This window comes from Humulus lupulus, chromosome 8 (genome assembly GCF_963169125.1).
Source record: "Humulus lupulus chromosome 8, drHumLupu1.1, whole genome shotgun sequence".
In the NCBI taxonomy this organism is placed as follows: domain Eukaryota; kingdom Viridiplantae; phylum Streptophyta; class Magnoliopsida; order Rosales; family Cannabaceae; genus Humulus; species Humulus lupulus.
The window spans coordinates 33,700,563-33,715,206 of record NC_084800.1 but is presented as its reverse complement, the minus strand read 5'-3'; the positions used below and the strand labels follow the sequence as shown (position 1 = coordinate 33,715,206).

The 14,644-nt window shown below is 34.1% G+C and overlaps 1 protein-coding gene across 1 annotated transcript; it reads right to left on the bottom strand.

Moving 5' to 3' along the window:
- Positions 1 to 239: 239 nt before the first annotated feature.
- LOC133796719 (U-box domain-containing protein 33) lies at positions 240 to 7,116 on the bottom strand. Its single transcript, XM_062234364.1, has 9 exons — positions 6,235 to 7,116; positions 5,578 to 5,699; positions 5,268 to 5,389; positions 4,242 to 4,346; positions 3,599 to 4,055; positions 3,327 to 3,464; positions 2,314 to 2,841; positions 926 to 1,690; positions 240 to 621 (listed from the first exon to the last, which is right to left on the bottom strand). Exons 1-9 carry the CDS (start codon positions 6,491 to 6,493, stop codon positions 439 to 441), a joined length of 2,679 nt encoding a protein of 892 aa, XP_062090348.1. The 5' UTR covers positions 6,494 to 7,116; the 3' UTR covers positions 240 to 438.
- Positions 7,117 to 14,644: the final 7,528 nt, after the last annotated feature.

Sequence of the window (14,644 nt, the reverse complement as noted above, 5' to 3'; positions counted from 1 at the left end):
TAGGAACCAAATTGTATTCAATGACTTTTGTTTAATAGAATTTTTAACACTATTAGTCCTAGAACATATTTGCATCAAAACAAAAAGTTTGGGGACCAATTTGCCAAAAAATAATAATTTGGAGACCAACTTGCCAAAATATGTAAAGTTTAAGGACATGCCATCAAATAAGCTTTATAAATAAATAAAATAGGAAGCAGTTTAAAATAAATTTCAAAAACCAATCTGAGACTAGAAGATTAACAAGCAAAAATGAGTTTATCTTTTTATATACAGACAGGGTGAGAATCATCACAACATTGTTCTTAGAGAAACCACAATGGCCAAGGAGGAGTGGTATATAGGAGAAACTTGTGATTATAGATGTATGTGTAGTGTGTGTGTGTAAACTACGTGTAAGCCAAGCATAAACAGAACAACATGAAAAGTTGAAAGATATCAATGTTGTTGGAGCCACTCTTGAATGGCAGAACGAAGAGCATGGTTGGGAACAAGATTGCGGTGTTCCAGTGTAAGATTTGTCATAGGAGATGTGTCATGTCCACTATCCAGCCATCCTCTCAAAGCCTCGGCTTCGTAAGTAAAGCCGTCTGCTGCCACATGCGGATCTTGCATTACTTCCTGCATGTTTGGAAATCCAATGACTTTTCATTACAAGAAATTCACAACAGAATAGAGTTGGGGAGAGCATATACCAAAACTCCTAGATGAAGTGTTTGACTCAGATCTATAACTACCACTCCTTGCAATTGTTCAAGAATCATTTGCATTTTATGACAATTAGGAACTATTGAGTATGATGAGTGCTACCGATGAAAAATACTTTAAGGCTATGCCATCCTCTAATGTGCTATAGATCGTACTGCCGAATCGGAAAAATAGGGTGCTATCATATAGCTTTGTAGATGATAACAGAGGTTCATACCTGGAAGATGGGACAAATGAAATATGAAGGAGGTTGAAAGTGCTCTCCAGAACCCAACCGGAACGATGATGAGCCACCACTTGAAGCCCTCATTGGTTCAAGTACCCTCCAAACATCCGATCCGAGGTCTGCTCGACCCTTTCGGTTAATCTCACAACACCTCAATGCCAAGCGAGCCAACTGTTCAGCCTGTACAAATGGCCAGTCTCCAGCCAAAGGATCTAGGAGTATTTTTAGCTTTCCATGATCCAATGCATATTGTACTTCCTTTGTTATTCCCAAAGCCGACTTTCCAGTCAACAGCCGCAATAGAATAATTCCAAAGGAATAAACATCAGATTTTGATGTAAGCTCTCCTGTTGACAGGAACTCAGGATCCATGTATGCAAAAGTGCCCTTTGGATCAGTTCTGCAACACAATGTGGTATTGTTGCTTGAACTTTCACCATGAGATAACAGACGACAGATTCCAAAGTCACTAAGTTTGCTAATGAAGTTAGCATCAAGGAGAATGTTGGCTGGTTTCAAATCACCGTGTACAATACCATGAGGTTTGCTGGAATGAAGAAAGATGAGGATAGAACACAACTCTGTAGCAATCCTTATGCGAGTTTGCCATGATAATGGTGAGGTATTGTCTTTGCAGCAAAGTCGATCTTCAAGACTTCCATTGGGGAGATATTCATATACGAGAGCCCATGCTTCTGGGCATGCTCCAATGAGTGTGACAAGATTGGGATGTCTCAACTTACTCAACACATCAACCTGAAAATAATCATTTTAGTCAATACCAAACATATAATCACATTCAGTTTCATATGTTCTATCCCGTGAAATAAGATTGGGATATCAATTGGCAGAATAAATTTGAGAAATTTGTCATTTGTGTTTGGCTCTTAATTTCTCTACACCTCACACAGTTTAGATTACAGTAAGATGACCATACTTATGCTGTCATATACAAAATAATATTGCAATATGATCTATTTAAAATTGTAGTGCTAGATTCAGTAATTGATTTATTATTTCTCAAAGACAGAAACAATAAAGGCTAATAAATGCAATACACTAAATTACCGTAGGCATAATATCCAATCAAACAAAGCAGATGGGGCAGTCCAAACATTACCTAGGTTAGGAAACCATCAAAAAGTGTAGCAGTTGCACAACAGTAAACAAAATTTCCTCAATAAAATGTGTTTCTTAAGCGTCATCGATCAAGACTACAAAGTAACAGATCCATTAAAATGCACCAAATGTAATACAAATTTGCTTGTAGTAATTGATATAATATTTTCAATTATTTCTTAGATAAATAATAGTTGTATAAGCTTATGCACATTTAGTCTATATTAAACTATTCAACTGCTAAAATCACACCATCTTACCTCCTGCTGAAATTCTGTGGGGCCCTGCATGCTATGAGCGTGTAGCATTTTTATAGCTACCTGCGTATGACGCAAGAGACCCCTATAAATGCTTCCATACCCTCCTTCTCCGATCTTCAAGGATGGATTAAAGTTATTAGTGGATTCCTCAATTTCTGAGAATGAGAACTCAGAGAAGAATTGGGGAATGTGTGTGCTTGTTCCCTCTCCTTGGTTTCTCCTCAGCTCCTCAGCCTCTTTCAGTGCATTGTTACGCTCAATCTGCAACTCATCTCGTTCCTTTTTGTAACTCTGTAATAGCTCCACTGCTGAAATAATCTTCTCCTCCAATTTCTTTACCATCTCATCAGACTCTGCAATTTGGCTCTCCATTAATGATTTTTGATCTTGGGCTGCACGAAGTTCTTCCATGACTTCATTTCGCTGGTTCTTTACTTTATCAAGTTCCTCTTTCTCCTTTGCAACTGCTTCCTCAACTGCTTTCCTATGTTTTAATTCCTCAGCATATAAGGTCTCCGATGCTTTTGCCTATTAAAGCCAGTATTCACCAATGAGTTTTCCTTTCTTTCATGCTTCAGAGGTACATACTTTCAGGCATTACATGCAATTACTATTAAGTATTAAATGCAAGCAATATCATAAAGCTACTGATTTTGAAAGGTCTAAGATTATTAACATCGACAATATCAAATGTGCCGCATCTGTGATTCTGTATGATGGACAATCATAAAAGCATTGGGTAAATGATAAGACATGTACCATACGAAAATTTTCTATTGGTAATGCACATGGGTCTTGCTTATCTTCTCGTCATAGATATGGGATCAAAAAAATGATAGCAAAGTACATGGTTTGTAATATCTAGCCAGTTCTTGTAAGTTCCAAAATAAAATGCCTAGTAGAAAGCATTTATAGGGAATAAAGGGAAAGCAACAAGCAATCTGAAAATTGAAATAATAAAAGAAAAACTAAACAGAAAAGGTCAAAGAACTCTTAGAAAGTAAGAAACTTACCCTGCGTATAGCATCAATAGCATCCTTTTCAGCTTTCCCACGCCTAACTGCCTCCTGAAATGCTTCCCGCTTGGCATTTTCAGCCTCAGAAAATGCTCGTTCAAGATGATCATAAAGAGTTTCATCTATACTTCCATCCTGATAGCAAGCATCCATGTAATGTTTCAAAAATTATTGGAAATACTCAAATAATTAGCGGCAAGCGAAAGAAAAAATGCTTCCCTTCATTCCTTATCCGAATTCCATGCTTAAATGATAGTTTTGGAACTTACCAATACGCTTGGAGGGGATGAATGAGTAAGAGCTTCTTTCGAGTGAGGAAGTGCAGTTAGGTCCAACCCAGTGTCACTCCCTCCATTACTCACAAATGGAACCAAAGTTACATCCATCACTGGAGTGGAGGAACATGTTGAATAACCTGAACCTGGAGTCCTTGGTACAATATCCCATTCACTTCCTTCTGCATCCTTTCTGCTCCTAGGCGTTGACAGTCCTTCGGAACCATCCAGGGAAGAAATATCTGTCAACATCCCGCCAATTCTCATATTATTTGCTGATCTTGCCCTGCGATATGGATCTTGAACTTGACTTGTGAATGTTGCTTGATAATTCTGTTCCAGGTTAACAGACTGAGATCTCAAGTTGTTGGATTGTCCCGTCTCAGTGATTGGGATTGGTTGCACTGAGAAAGATCTTATCTCAATATCAGCTCCACCTAAATTACTTCTCCTGTGTTGTAATATGAATAAAATTAGTACTCAGGAGATCAAAATCTGTGAAAATCTTAACTTTTGACAAACAAGATCTACTTAGCAACAATTGACCGTACAATTTGATAAATCACAGAACAAGAATTTGAAACAATTTACTGAACTGACATCTCCATAGTGGAGAAACTACTGAATGATGACCAACCTCGTACGGATGAGGTGCCCCTTGCAAGTAAAATGCATATGGCAGGAACCAGGTGCTTGTTGGCACACAAAAATGGCTTTCTTTGACTTCAGGTCCATCATTTTCCTGCAATTGTAGGTAGTATAAATACTAGGCAGAAGGAAAAAAAAGGATTATGGTTATGGACAGATTTCTGAACCTATCTCTGATAATGATACCATGTAGAATTTACTTTTATTAGCCCACAAAATGTAGGTCTAAATGGGTTCTTCTTATAGGAGAACTATAGACACAAACGGGTTACTAAAACTAAATCATAATAGCTAGTTTCCTACATTACAATATTGACCAAATAATATATATACAGCAACGAATAAAACTCAATATTGAGTAATATTATTACTGAATCCTTCCTTTTCAACATAAAGCAACCTTTGAGTGAAGATGCATGCACATTCTTCAAGTAAATGTAGCATAGGGTAAATTTAACTAATTGTCAATATAAAGTATGCAAACCCGCATGAGGAATGTCAAGGAAACTCACTTTTCCACTCTCTCATTCTTATCATTTGACATGTAGATTTTATTTATTATTTATAAAAAAAAAATATTTGTACAATGCCATTTGTCAAGCACTTACATGAGAGCGTACAGAAGAGAGTTTGAAATAGAGTTTCCTTAGCATTTCTCATTAAGTGATTATACATTGGATATAATGTTAAGATAAGATACCCTAATCTGCAGCTGCCACAAATCCTTTAATGAGAGAAAGCAACATTAGTCAACCAATTTTTCATTTTTACTCTAAATTACTTTTCCATTCAATTAACTAATTATATGGAACATTTGTGTTATAGAACAAAAATCCAAGCCAAAAGAAACAGACACATTCTAGTTACAATGTATACTCCTACTCTCAACTATGGTCCACTTTTTTCCCCAAGTAATGCTGGAACTTATCATCTGGGATGACAAAAGGACTGAATTGACAGGGAATGCATAAAACAAAATAAAGACATGATAAGAAAAGTTATTATGTAGCTGTACCTTGAATAGTACTTGTCCGCTGCTGCTCCCATAACAAGATTCATAATCTTGTGCTTGGTGATGAGGTCAACAATTCCCTTTTCAATGCACTCCATCTCTGCATGTAGCTTCTCTGCTTGTACCTATTATCATATAAATTATTTTACTCAGTTGACTTTGTGTCGCAAGACTAGGAAAAATAAAAGTGTAGGTTTACATCTTGTTTAATTCTCGGCAGAGCTAGAAGTTATATTTTTCTAAAATAGAGACTTTCAAAAAGGAAAGACAACAACATGCATATGCAATGAAACAAACCCAATAGATAATTTACCCCCATTCGATCACAAATAAAAAGGTAATCATCTAGACTCCTGTGCATCTTTTGCCTTTCAATTTCACGATATGCTCTGACTTCCTGATCCTTCAATGAGTTTGCTGGAAACCTTGTACCCACTAAAAAGAAAAGAGTCACAATAATTAATAGTCGACTGTAACCAAGAATAGAGTGACCACAAGACAGCAAGAGAGAACAATACAAGGCCGCCTATCAGAGTGTTAATGGCCATCACAACCAGATTACTGCATCCCGAGCTTTAAACCCCAAGCTAATACCAGACCATTGGATTAACCAATTATCCCATTTTTTCAAAAATTTTACAAATCTTCCATAACTATTTATTCAACAACAAAAAACCAGAACTTCTACCACACCCCTATAGAGGCAAATCACCATCAAGTGTTGTCAACAATAGTTCAATAAATAAAGTCTCTAGAGTCCACTCCTAACAAGTAATACATGATTAATGATTCGATTTCAGTTCAAATATAAATATTAACATACAAACCATACACGTATTTCGAACCTGGTTGTTATCTATAGTTCTATACTCCCCATTTAGTATAATCTCTCTCCGACACATATTTTATGACTTCAAGTATATGCAGATGTATGCATGAATATTTCTAATAATAAAAGTTGCAGACTCACTCAGGGGTATCGTCTGCGCAGGCACATGAACATGAAGTATGCAAATCTTCTTCCCTCCTGAGTTCTGAAGTGCCCATATCAAGACTGATTTGTTCTCTTTCACATCTTTTCCCACTGCAACATATATTGTATCTTCTATCACTCTTTCTGTGAGTTCCTGTACAATCTCTCCCTCACTACTAGCCATCACTTCGGAAATGTCTGGGTACCTTATTCGACCAACGTTTTGAGCAACTTCAGGCACAGAACTCACGGCCATACTCCCAATAGATCTTGAAGAACGCACTCAACATTAAAGTATATATATATATATATATATATGGAATTCTTTCTCCAAGTTTCTGATCTTCTTTAAAATTAGGAACCTAAACAAAATTCTCACTCTACCCAATTGAAGGTTCTTAACCTCAAATACATAAATTAGCAGAAGATTCAAATCTTACTCTAAACTGAAGAATTTTCCCCCAATTCGATAAGGAACTTAATTGATTAATCTACAAAACCACACTCTACCCACTACCCAATTCAAATTTCTCTCTCAAAAAGAAGACCCAAACCAATCAAATTCTCACTTTAAAGAAGATTTAGGGAGCGACCAACTCTGCTTTCTCACTCTAAACCTCGAATTCAGCTCTTGTCCCAGTCCCTATCTCTCTGTATCACCCTCAGTTCTCCAGTCTCTTCTTTGTCTCTCAGTATGAGATGAAACCTAGAGAAACTAATCGATGAAAAAAGTTAAAGAGAAAGAAAATGAACGCAAAGCCGAAGAAAGAAGAAGTTTTGAATTGAGGTCTCGACGGGTTTGATTAGGACTAAAAGGAATAGCTTGTCTTGAGTCTTAGCTATAAATTATAGCTTACCAATTAGAAGCAGGCTTTGACTTCCATAATCCATTATCAAATGGTAAGCTACAAGAAAATGTGTAAACAATTACATGGTGGGTTCCATTACATTGGTCCACCGTAGCGCTCTCTCTCTGGTTTAGCTTCCTTAAAGATGAAGATTCTGAGAATGTGCTATGGGCCCCACTTCACTCAAAACAAGGGTTTATAACAGGAGAGACCTCAATCTTTCCAATTAGTATCACTCACTTATGTCCCAAAATTTTATTTTGCTCCAAATTTAGTAAATGTATATTACATATATCATTTCGATGGAAAATAGCAAACAAAATACATAAGATACAGTTATTTATTACTCAGTTAGTTAAAAAAAAAATTAACTAAGTTATAAATCACTTTTTTATTGTGTCATAAATCATTTTTACTACTACTTATTATATAAACTATTTCTCAAATGAAATAATACATATGATACATATTTAGAAAATTTGAAGATCTAAATTATATTTTTAGAAAAATTAGTAACCTATAATGCTATAAACCTTTCAAACAAAAATAATCACCTACAAAGAAGAAAAGGGTAGATTTTATAACTAGCACGAGGAAGGTCACACCTAGTTATTACAACTACTTATTATATAAACTATTTCTCAAATGAAATAATACATATGATACATATTTAGAAAATTTGAAGATCTAAATTATATTTTTAGAAAAATTAGTAACCTATAATGCTATAAACCTTTCAAACAAAAATAATCACCTACAAAGAAGAAAAGGGTAGATTTTATAACTAGCACGAGGAAGGCCACACCTAGTTATTACAAGCTCTCTTCTGTTCTAATATGTATTTTTGATGTCACTAGCATGTACTTTTGATGTCACGTGTCTGTTTGTCACGTAAAAAGTGACAATTAATATAAAATCCATGTTAGATAAAATAATTTTTTGCTATTTTATTAGACTGCACTATGGATGTAGTTTGAGTAATTTTTCAATCGCACTTAGTATGGCTTCAAATTGCATCGCAAAATGCAGTGTGGTTAGGTTATAACTAACGCCAAATAATTTTGCAACAACAAGTTAAATATTCATGGTAACAATTAAACATAAACAATTCAACATTAAGCATGAACAATACAACATAAGTTTCAAGTTTCAACAATACAATTATAGTTTCAAGTTTAATAATAGAACCAAATTTTGAGTACAAAGTAAGTTTAAAATTTAATAGTGAAATTGAAAACTTTTTAAAAAATTGTTGTATTTCTAATAATGCAGTGTGGTGCAGTTTGAACTGTATTTATGAAATTTCAAACCGCACACCACACCGTGTGGTTTGGAAAAAATACAACTCGCAACTGCACTGCGCAAGGTTCCAAATTGCACAGTTTGGCACGATATGGTGCATTGTGAGCAGTTTGATGAACACCGCTAGCTATAAGACATTTTATGGTGTTGAATATCATTTAGTTTATTGTAATTAGTATAATTTAATATCAAGATATTTTGTAGCAATATTTATAAAATTATATTTTATTAAACAAAATTATATTTTAATGAAAGAACCACAATTTTTGTTTACTACTTTATCTTCTTTATTTACTTATATTCTAACTCATTAATTTAAAATTTATACATTTAGGCCTCGTCGACCTAATATGGTCTTGTAGCTTTTAGCTTCTCAAAAACACTTTCTACCAAAGTTATTCCATGTGGCTTATTTAGGAAGAGCTTTTATAAGGTAAAAGCCTAAAATTGATAAAAACTCACCCATGATATAAAAAAGCTTTTAAAAAGTAATAAGTGAAAATTTGGCTTTGAAAAGCGTGGCCAACCAGGCCCTTAATCAAATTAATTATTTTAATGGCTAAAAATTGTTGATGTAAAATACTTCAATGAGAAATTAGAGAGGCTTTGTGAATTGTTAATAAGACTTAGCTAATGAGTTAATATTATTGAGTAAAAACTTGTAAAACTCAACTTCTCTTTGGAGTTGCTTAAGACTCTTTAATGAAAGCTAACTGCATTATTTTTCTTAATTACATTCTAGATACGTGGTTTACATGAAGGAAAAAAATACATATTAAGTGTGTAAAACACACTAGGTTTCGCTTGTATAGTGAGCAAGTTGAGTTACTTGCGTTTTTTAGTAGCTAAATCTAGTTGATTGAGAGGCTCTAGTTTTATAGAGTACAGACTCATCTTGGGGAGTGGCAAACAATGCCAGGTCGTGTACTTCCATTTCTCGACTATGATTTTCTTATTATATCCAAATTTTTGGTTGTATTGAGGAGACACTCACTATTCCCTTGCAACCACCACTTTGTCAGTAGTAGGTGGTTACGCATGCTTTTGGGTCAGGTCATGGTCCCCACATCTTTTTTGTCTTAATATGCATGATCGTTGCTTTTTAACAAGTAATGTTGAGCCCTAAGATCAACTCCAATGGTAGCTAACCCATTAGTTGCTTAATATGTCCAAATCATCCCAAAATATAATTTTTTATTTTCTCTCTCATCCACCTCACTTTTGGCAACTTTTTTCATAAAAATGCTCCAATGCTAAGCCACCCTAAAAGTTGCCAGCTATGTTCCCACATATTATTATTTAATATATTATTTTGTAATTATAAATATTGTTACACTAAATTTTTTAAATCCATATATTAATATAAATAAATATTACATAAAATTTAAATTAAACGAAATTTAAAAGAGCTTATAAAATGACATAATCATAATTAATCAATCTAACATAATTAAAAAAAATGATTGTAGCTATTTAGAGCATCTTGCAAATTTTCAGAAAATTTGGATTTTGGGGATTGGTATGTGGAGAAAATGATGAATTTTGAAAATTTAGATTTTGAGAGTTGGTATTTGGAGAATTTAGAAAATTTTGAGAATTTTGGGAATCCATTGCTAAGAAAAGAAATTTTGTGATATTGATAATTTGAAAGAAGATATATGTAATGGTGTAAAAATTGAATGAAATAAATGAGTATTTATAAAAAAAAATTATGTAATAAACGGTAAAAATAAAAGGCAACATATATATTTATATATATATATAAAATGTTTTATTTATAAATATATATAATTAAAAGAAGAAAAAAAAGAAAGCACCGTTGCCTGGCAGTGGCAACGGTGCTTTAGTTTTATTGCTCTCCAACACATAAAAGAGTCCACTGTCAGTAATTGATCAGAAATAGTCAAATAGCCACTGCGGTTGGCAACCGCAGTGGAGTTGCTCTAAGTAGCTACTCTCTTTAAGAAATTCGAAGTCTAGTTACTCAGACAACTTTCTTGATCGTAAGCTTTTCGGACTCGAGAGAAGCTAGTCGGGTTATTTTATGGCTAGGTCCCGAGTAGCACTTGTAACATACTCGAGTGATGTGGAAGACAACATGACAGGATATTTGCCAAGAGTTAAACTATTCATCCTAATCCTGATATACGTTCCCAAACAGTCACATACCTCTAAGAGCACTCACAATGGGTGATTTACTCTATATTACAAAATACATCACCAAAACATATTTTTTTATAATTTACCTCAAACTTTTACATTATATCATACATGTAACGACCCAAAATTACTAACAAGGCTTAAGGGCCTTGATTAATGTGCCGGGATGGCACAATTTGAAGTTATGTGAATTAATGGTGAAAATGCATGATTATGTGAAAAGCATGCTTATATGATTATTTGGATAAATGTGATGCATGACTATGTGTATTAGTATGCATGTAGACCCAGATTAGATTATAAGGGTATATTTATAATTTTGGCTCGTTGATGGCATAAATGTAAATATTTGTGATAAAATGTTGAGACCACATTAATATGTGGATATATTTGTAACTTGTGACTCAAGGCAATCCTAGTGAGCGGTTTAGCGGAAAGTCACGGCAGGGATTTATAACCGGCTCGTGGGAGTCCAGGGGTATTTATGGGAATTTGAGAAGTATATTAGAGATTATTTGATACTGATGAAAATAACTGGTGATTAGTTAGGTGTGGGGATGTAAACGGTAATTATTACGGACACTCGAGGAATTAGCCGGAATTAGGAGCAAATGACTAAAATGCCCTTGGTATGCTTTAAGGCTTAGGATTTAATGGGAGGGCAAAATGGTCATTTGACTGAAAAGAGATAAGTGTTATATTGCTTTTTAGTTTTAGTGGAGCTGTAGAAAGTTTCAGAAGTTGAAGGAAAGAAAAGAGAAGGAAAGAAATAAGGAAAACAAAGACTCTTTCTTCTCCATTCAGTTTGCTCTATTCCTTACCATTCTTTGTGAGTTTTGGAGCTGGAATCTCAGAGTAAGCTCAGGCTGGAACTTAGGGCTAAAGACCTTGGTGAAGCTAAAAGAGTTAGCAGGGATTAGCTACTCAATTGAGGTAAGTTTCAAGATTTCTGATGAGTTTTTCTGAGTTTTATTGAAATGATTTCTAAGCTTGAGTTTTGGATGAAAATGATTTCTAAGCTTGAGTTTTGGATGAAATTAAGGGAAATAAGCTTGAGGAGTTGAAGGGCTTAAGGCTGGAAGGATACTAGAGATAACCTAAGGTCGAAATTCTCCATAGAAGGTAATAAATTATGGCTTTGAAGTTCTAAGTTTCTGAGTTTCTGGTTGAATTCTTGAGTTCTTGAGTTCAATGTTTGTTTTCTTATTTGATGATGCATGTGGTTAAGTCTTGTGCTATTGGGTTGTGTGGGGTGAGATATAGGTTATGGTAGACTCAATTTGGTATGTAATTGAGGTTTGGAAGGGTTCCAAGGGGTTTTGGTTCGAGGAAAATCGAAGGAAGAAAAACAGGGTGTTGTTGGTCTGTGACTAGCGCTAGGCTTGGGTTTCCTGGCGCTTTTGGCTCTGCTTGTAGCACTACCCTGTTTCCAGAAGTGGGTTTTCAAGTTATTTTATAGGGTTTTTGCCCGGGGGCTCGGGGTTTGATTCCACCACCCCGTTTGGTGGAATTAGGGCTTCCCGAGGTTAGGTTTTGGTATTGAAGTTTAGTGATGGTTCTAATTTGTGGCTGTGACTAGGTGTATGCTAGGGCTCGGACGAGATCGTGCTTGAGAGTTGACTTCATTTAACAAAGCTAGCGGAATCAAAGGTAAGAAAAGTGCACCCGGTTTTGTGATTGTATTGGGACTAAGAGCTCCCTATATCTGTACGATGTCATAGATGGTATTATGCCATGGGACATGTGATAAACGACCTAAGAGTGCCGAAATCAATATTTGTGCACAGGGCGCGGCTCGACCACTGGTAGCTGAGGATAGCTTGATATTCACTAAGCTCGGTTTAAGCGGGTCGGAGTCAGTGGGATAAATAGGGGGTGCGACCTAAGGGCGTCGATCCTGGTTATTACATGTGAATTGGTTATTATATGTAAATTGGTTATTAATGTGAGCTGATGAGCTTAGTATGCTGAATTCATGGTTATATGAATGGTTTGGATTGTTGAGTATATGGTTATACTATACAAGTTATTTGATTGTTTGGTTGTTGATTATGCTCTGTTTTTGCATTTTCTTGCTGGGCATTGGCTCACGGGTGTTACGTGGTGCAGGTAAAGGCAAGAGCAAAGTGGACCAGCCTTGAGTTGGAGAGCTTTGGGCCGAATGTACATAGTCACCTGATCGGCCGCCACGGCCGAGGATTGGTACAGGACAGGAAAAGCCTAAATGTTTGCTTTGCCCTTAGAGTGCCTAATAGCTGTACTTTAAACCTGAAATTTTGTAAACTGTCTTTTAAACGTTATTACTTTTGGAATCCCATGTAAAAGAATGTTTGAATATATGAAATGTAACTCTTGTGACCAAAATCTTTTAACCCTAGTTCAACTATAGTTTGAGTAACACATTTCCAACTAAACGACTTGATTGGCACCTTTATAAAGTGCAAGTCTTGCACCTTTATAAACACACAGTGTAACGGTCTTGGCTATCCAAGGCATTACAATACATCAGCTTCTCTATTTTTTCTCTACATCATTTAAATATTATATATATTTAAATATTTTATTCATTTTAAGAAATAAAATAATTAAATATATTAGTATCACACTCATATATATATACAAAAGTTTATAAAAAAATAATAAAATATTTATAGCTTGATGAATAATATTTCACTACATATATAGAAATATTATTCATTTAGGTATAAAAATATAAGTTTACATCACTCATTAGAATACTATTTAACCATTTCTTCTATATTATAAAAAATAAGATATTTTAACTATTTTATTGAGAATGATCTAAGTACGACTCATGTGGAATCTTTTAAAAAGACACTTATAATAAATTTGAAATTAAATAAAATGTTTGATATAACATTTTCAATACAATTTTAAAATAGGCTACAGTGCTATATTTTGATATTTTGAAAAGAAAAGAAAAACTAATTTTAATAAATATTTAATTAATCATTAATTATTTCTTTGTGTCTAATAATAATATGTCATTGTGTCAAATCTTTTATTAATGTTTTCAAACATACTGAAGTAGATTGGGTGAAGGGATCATCAGCGGGGGCCACAGCATCGGAGGATATTCCTCTGCGGCTGATTTTGGATACTCTCTGTGTAATCTTCGCGTGGACTTTGTCAACGTCATCACATAAAACACCAAAATTTACCATATTAGTCAAACGTACATAAGAAATGCTAAACAGGCAGAGGCAGGCAGACGGACTGAATTATTTTCACGATCCATTGTTGCCACTTAATCAAAGCTCATTAACACTAAAAACACATAGCCTATATGCATTAGAGGGGCCCACTAAATAATTAATTATTTATGTTTCTTCACACAAGTTTCTGTTTTTTTTTATACAGTTCAATTTATTAACTAAATGATAGTAAAAATAATGAGTAAAATCACGGTGAAGTTAATGATGTTCTTCAAATAATAAAAACTTACAGGGAATATATATACAGAGTACATTCTATATTTGACTGTGGTTTTTAAAATTGATTCTTTTTAAATAAAAAAAATTAAAATTTGTTTTTACTCCATCATTTTCTCATCTTATTCGATTCAGATTATCCTAGTGTCGTGTTATATTCTTATCGTTCTCTTTCACTCTGTTGCTTGAATCTTTTTATTTTTACAAAAAAAAAACTTCTAATATATAGTGATTATACATGAAGTATTTTTATCAAAAATTAATTTATTTTCTCTCTCTTAAGAACTGACGGCAAGTCAGCAAGATTTGTTTTAGAAAAGGACATTTCATTGATGGAAGAAAACATAATTTATTTGAATATTTCTTTATAAATCATGCATAAACTTTTATTGTTTTAAGAACACCATTAAGTTTTCACAATTGATTTTACTTATTCTTGTTTCTATCATTTTAGTGCTTTTAATGTTTAATGTTTAATTTTTTTCTTTTTTTATTATATTATGATATTTGGGTTTGGTTGAGTCTCTTCTAAAAAAAAATAAGAAAGATGGTAATACTATAATCTCAGAAAGTGTTGGGCTCAAAATATTCGGCCAAAATATTTTGTTGTTTTGGATAAAGTGAAATGCAGCGTTTCAGCCCAAG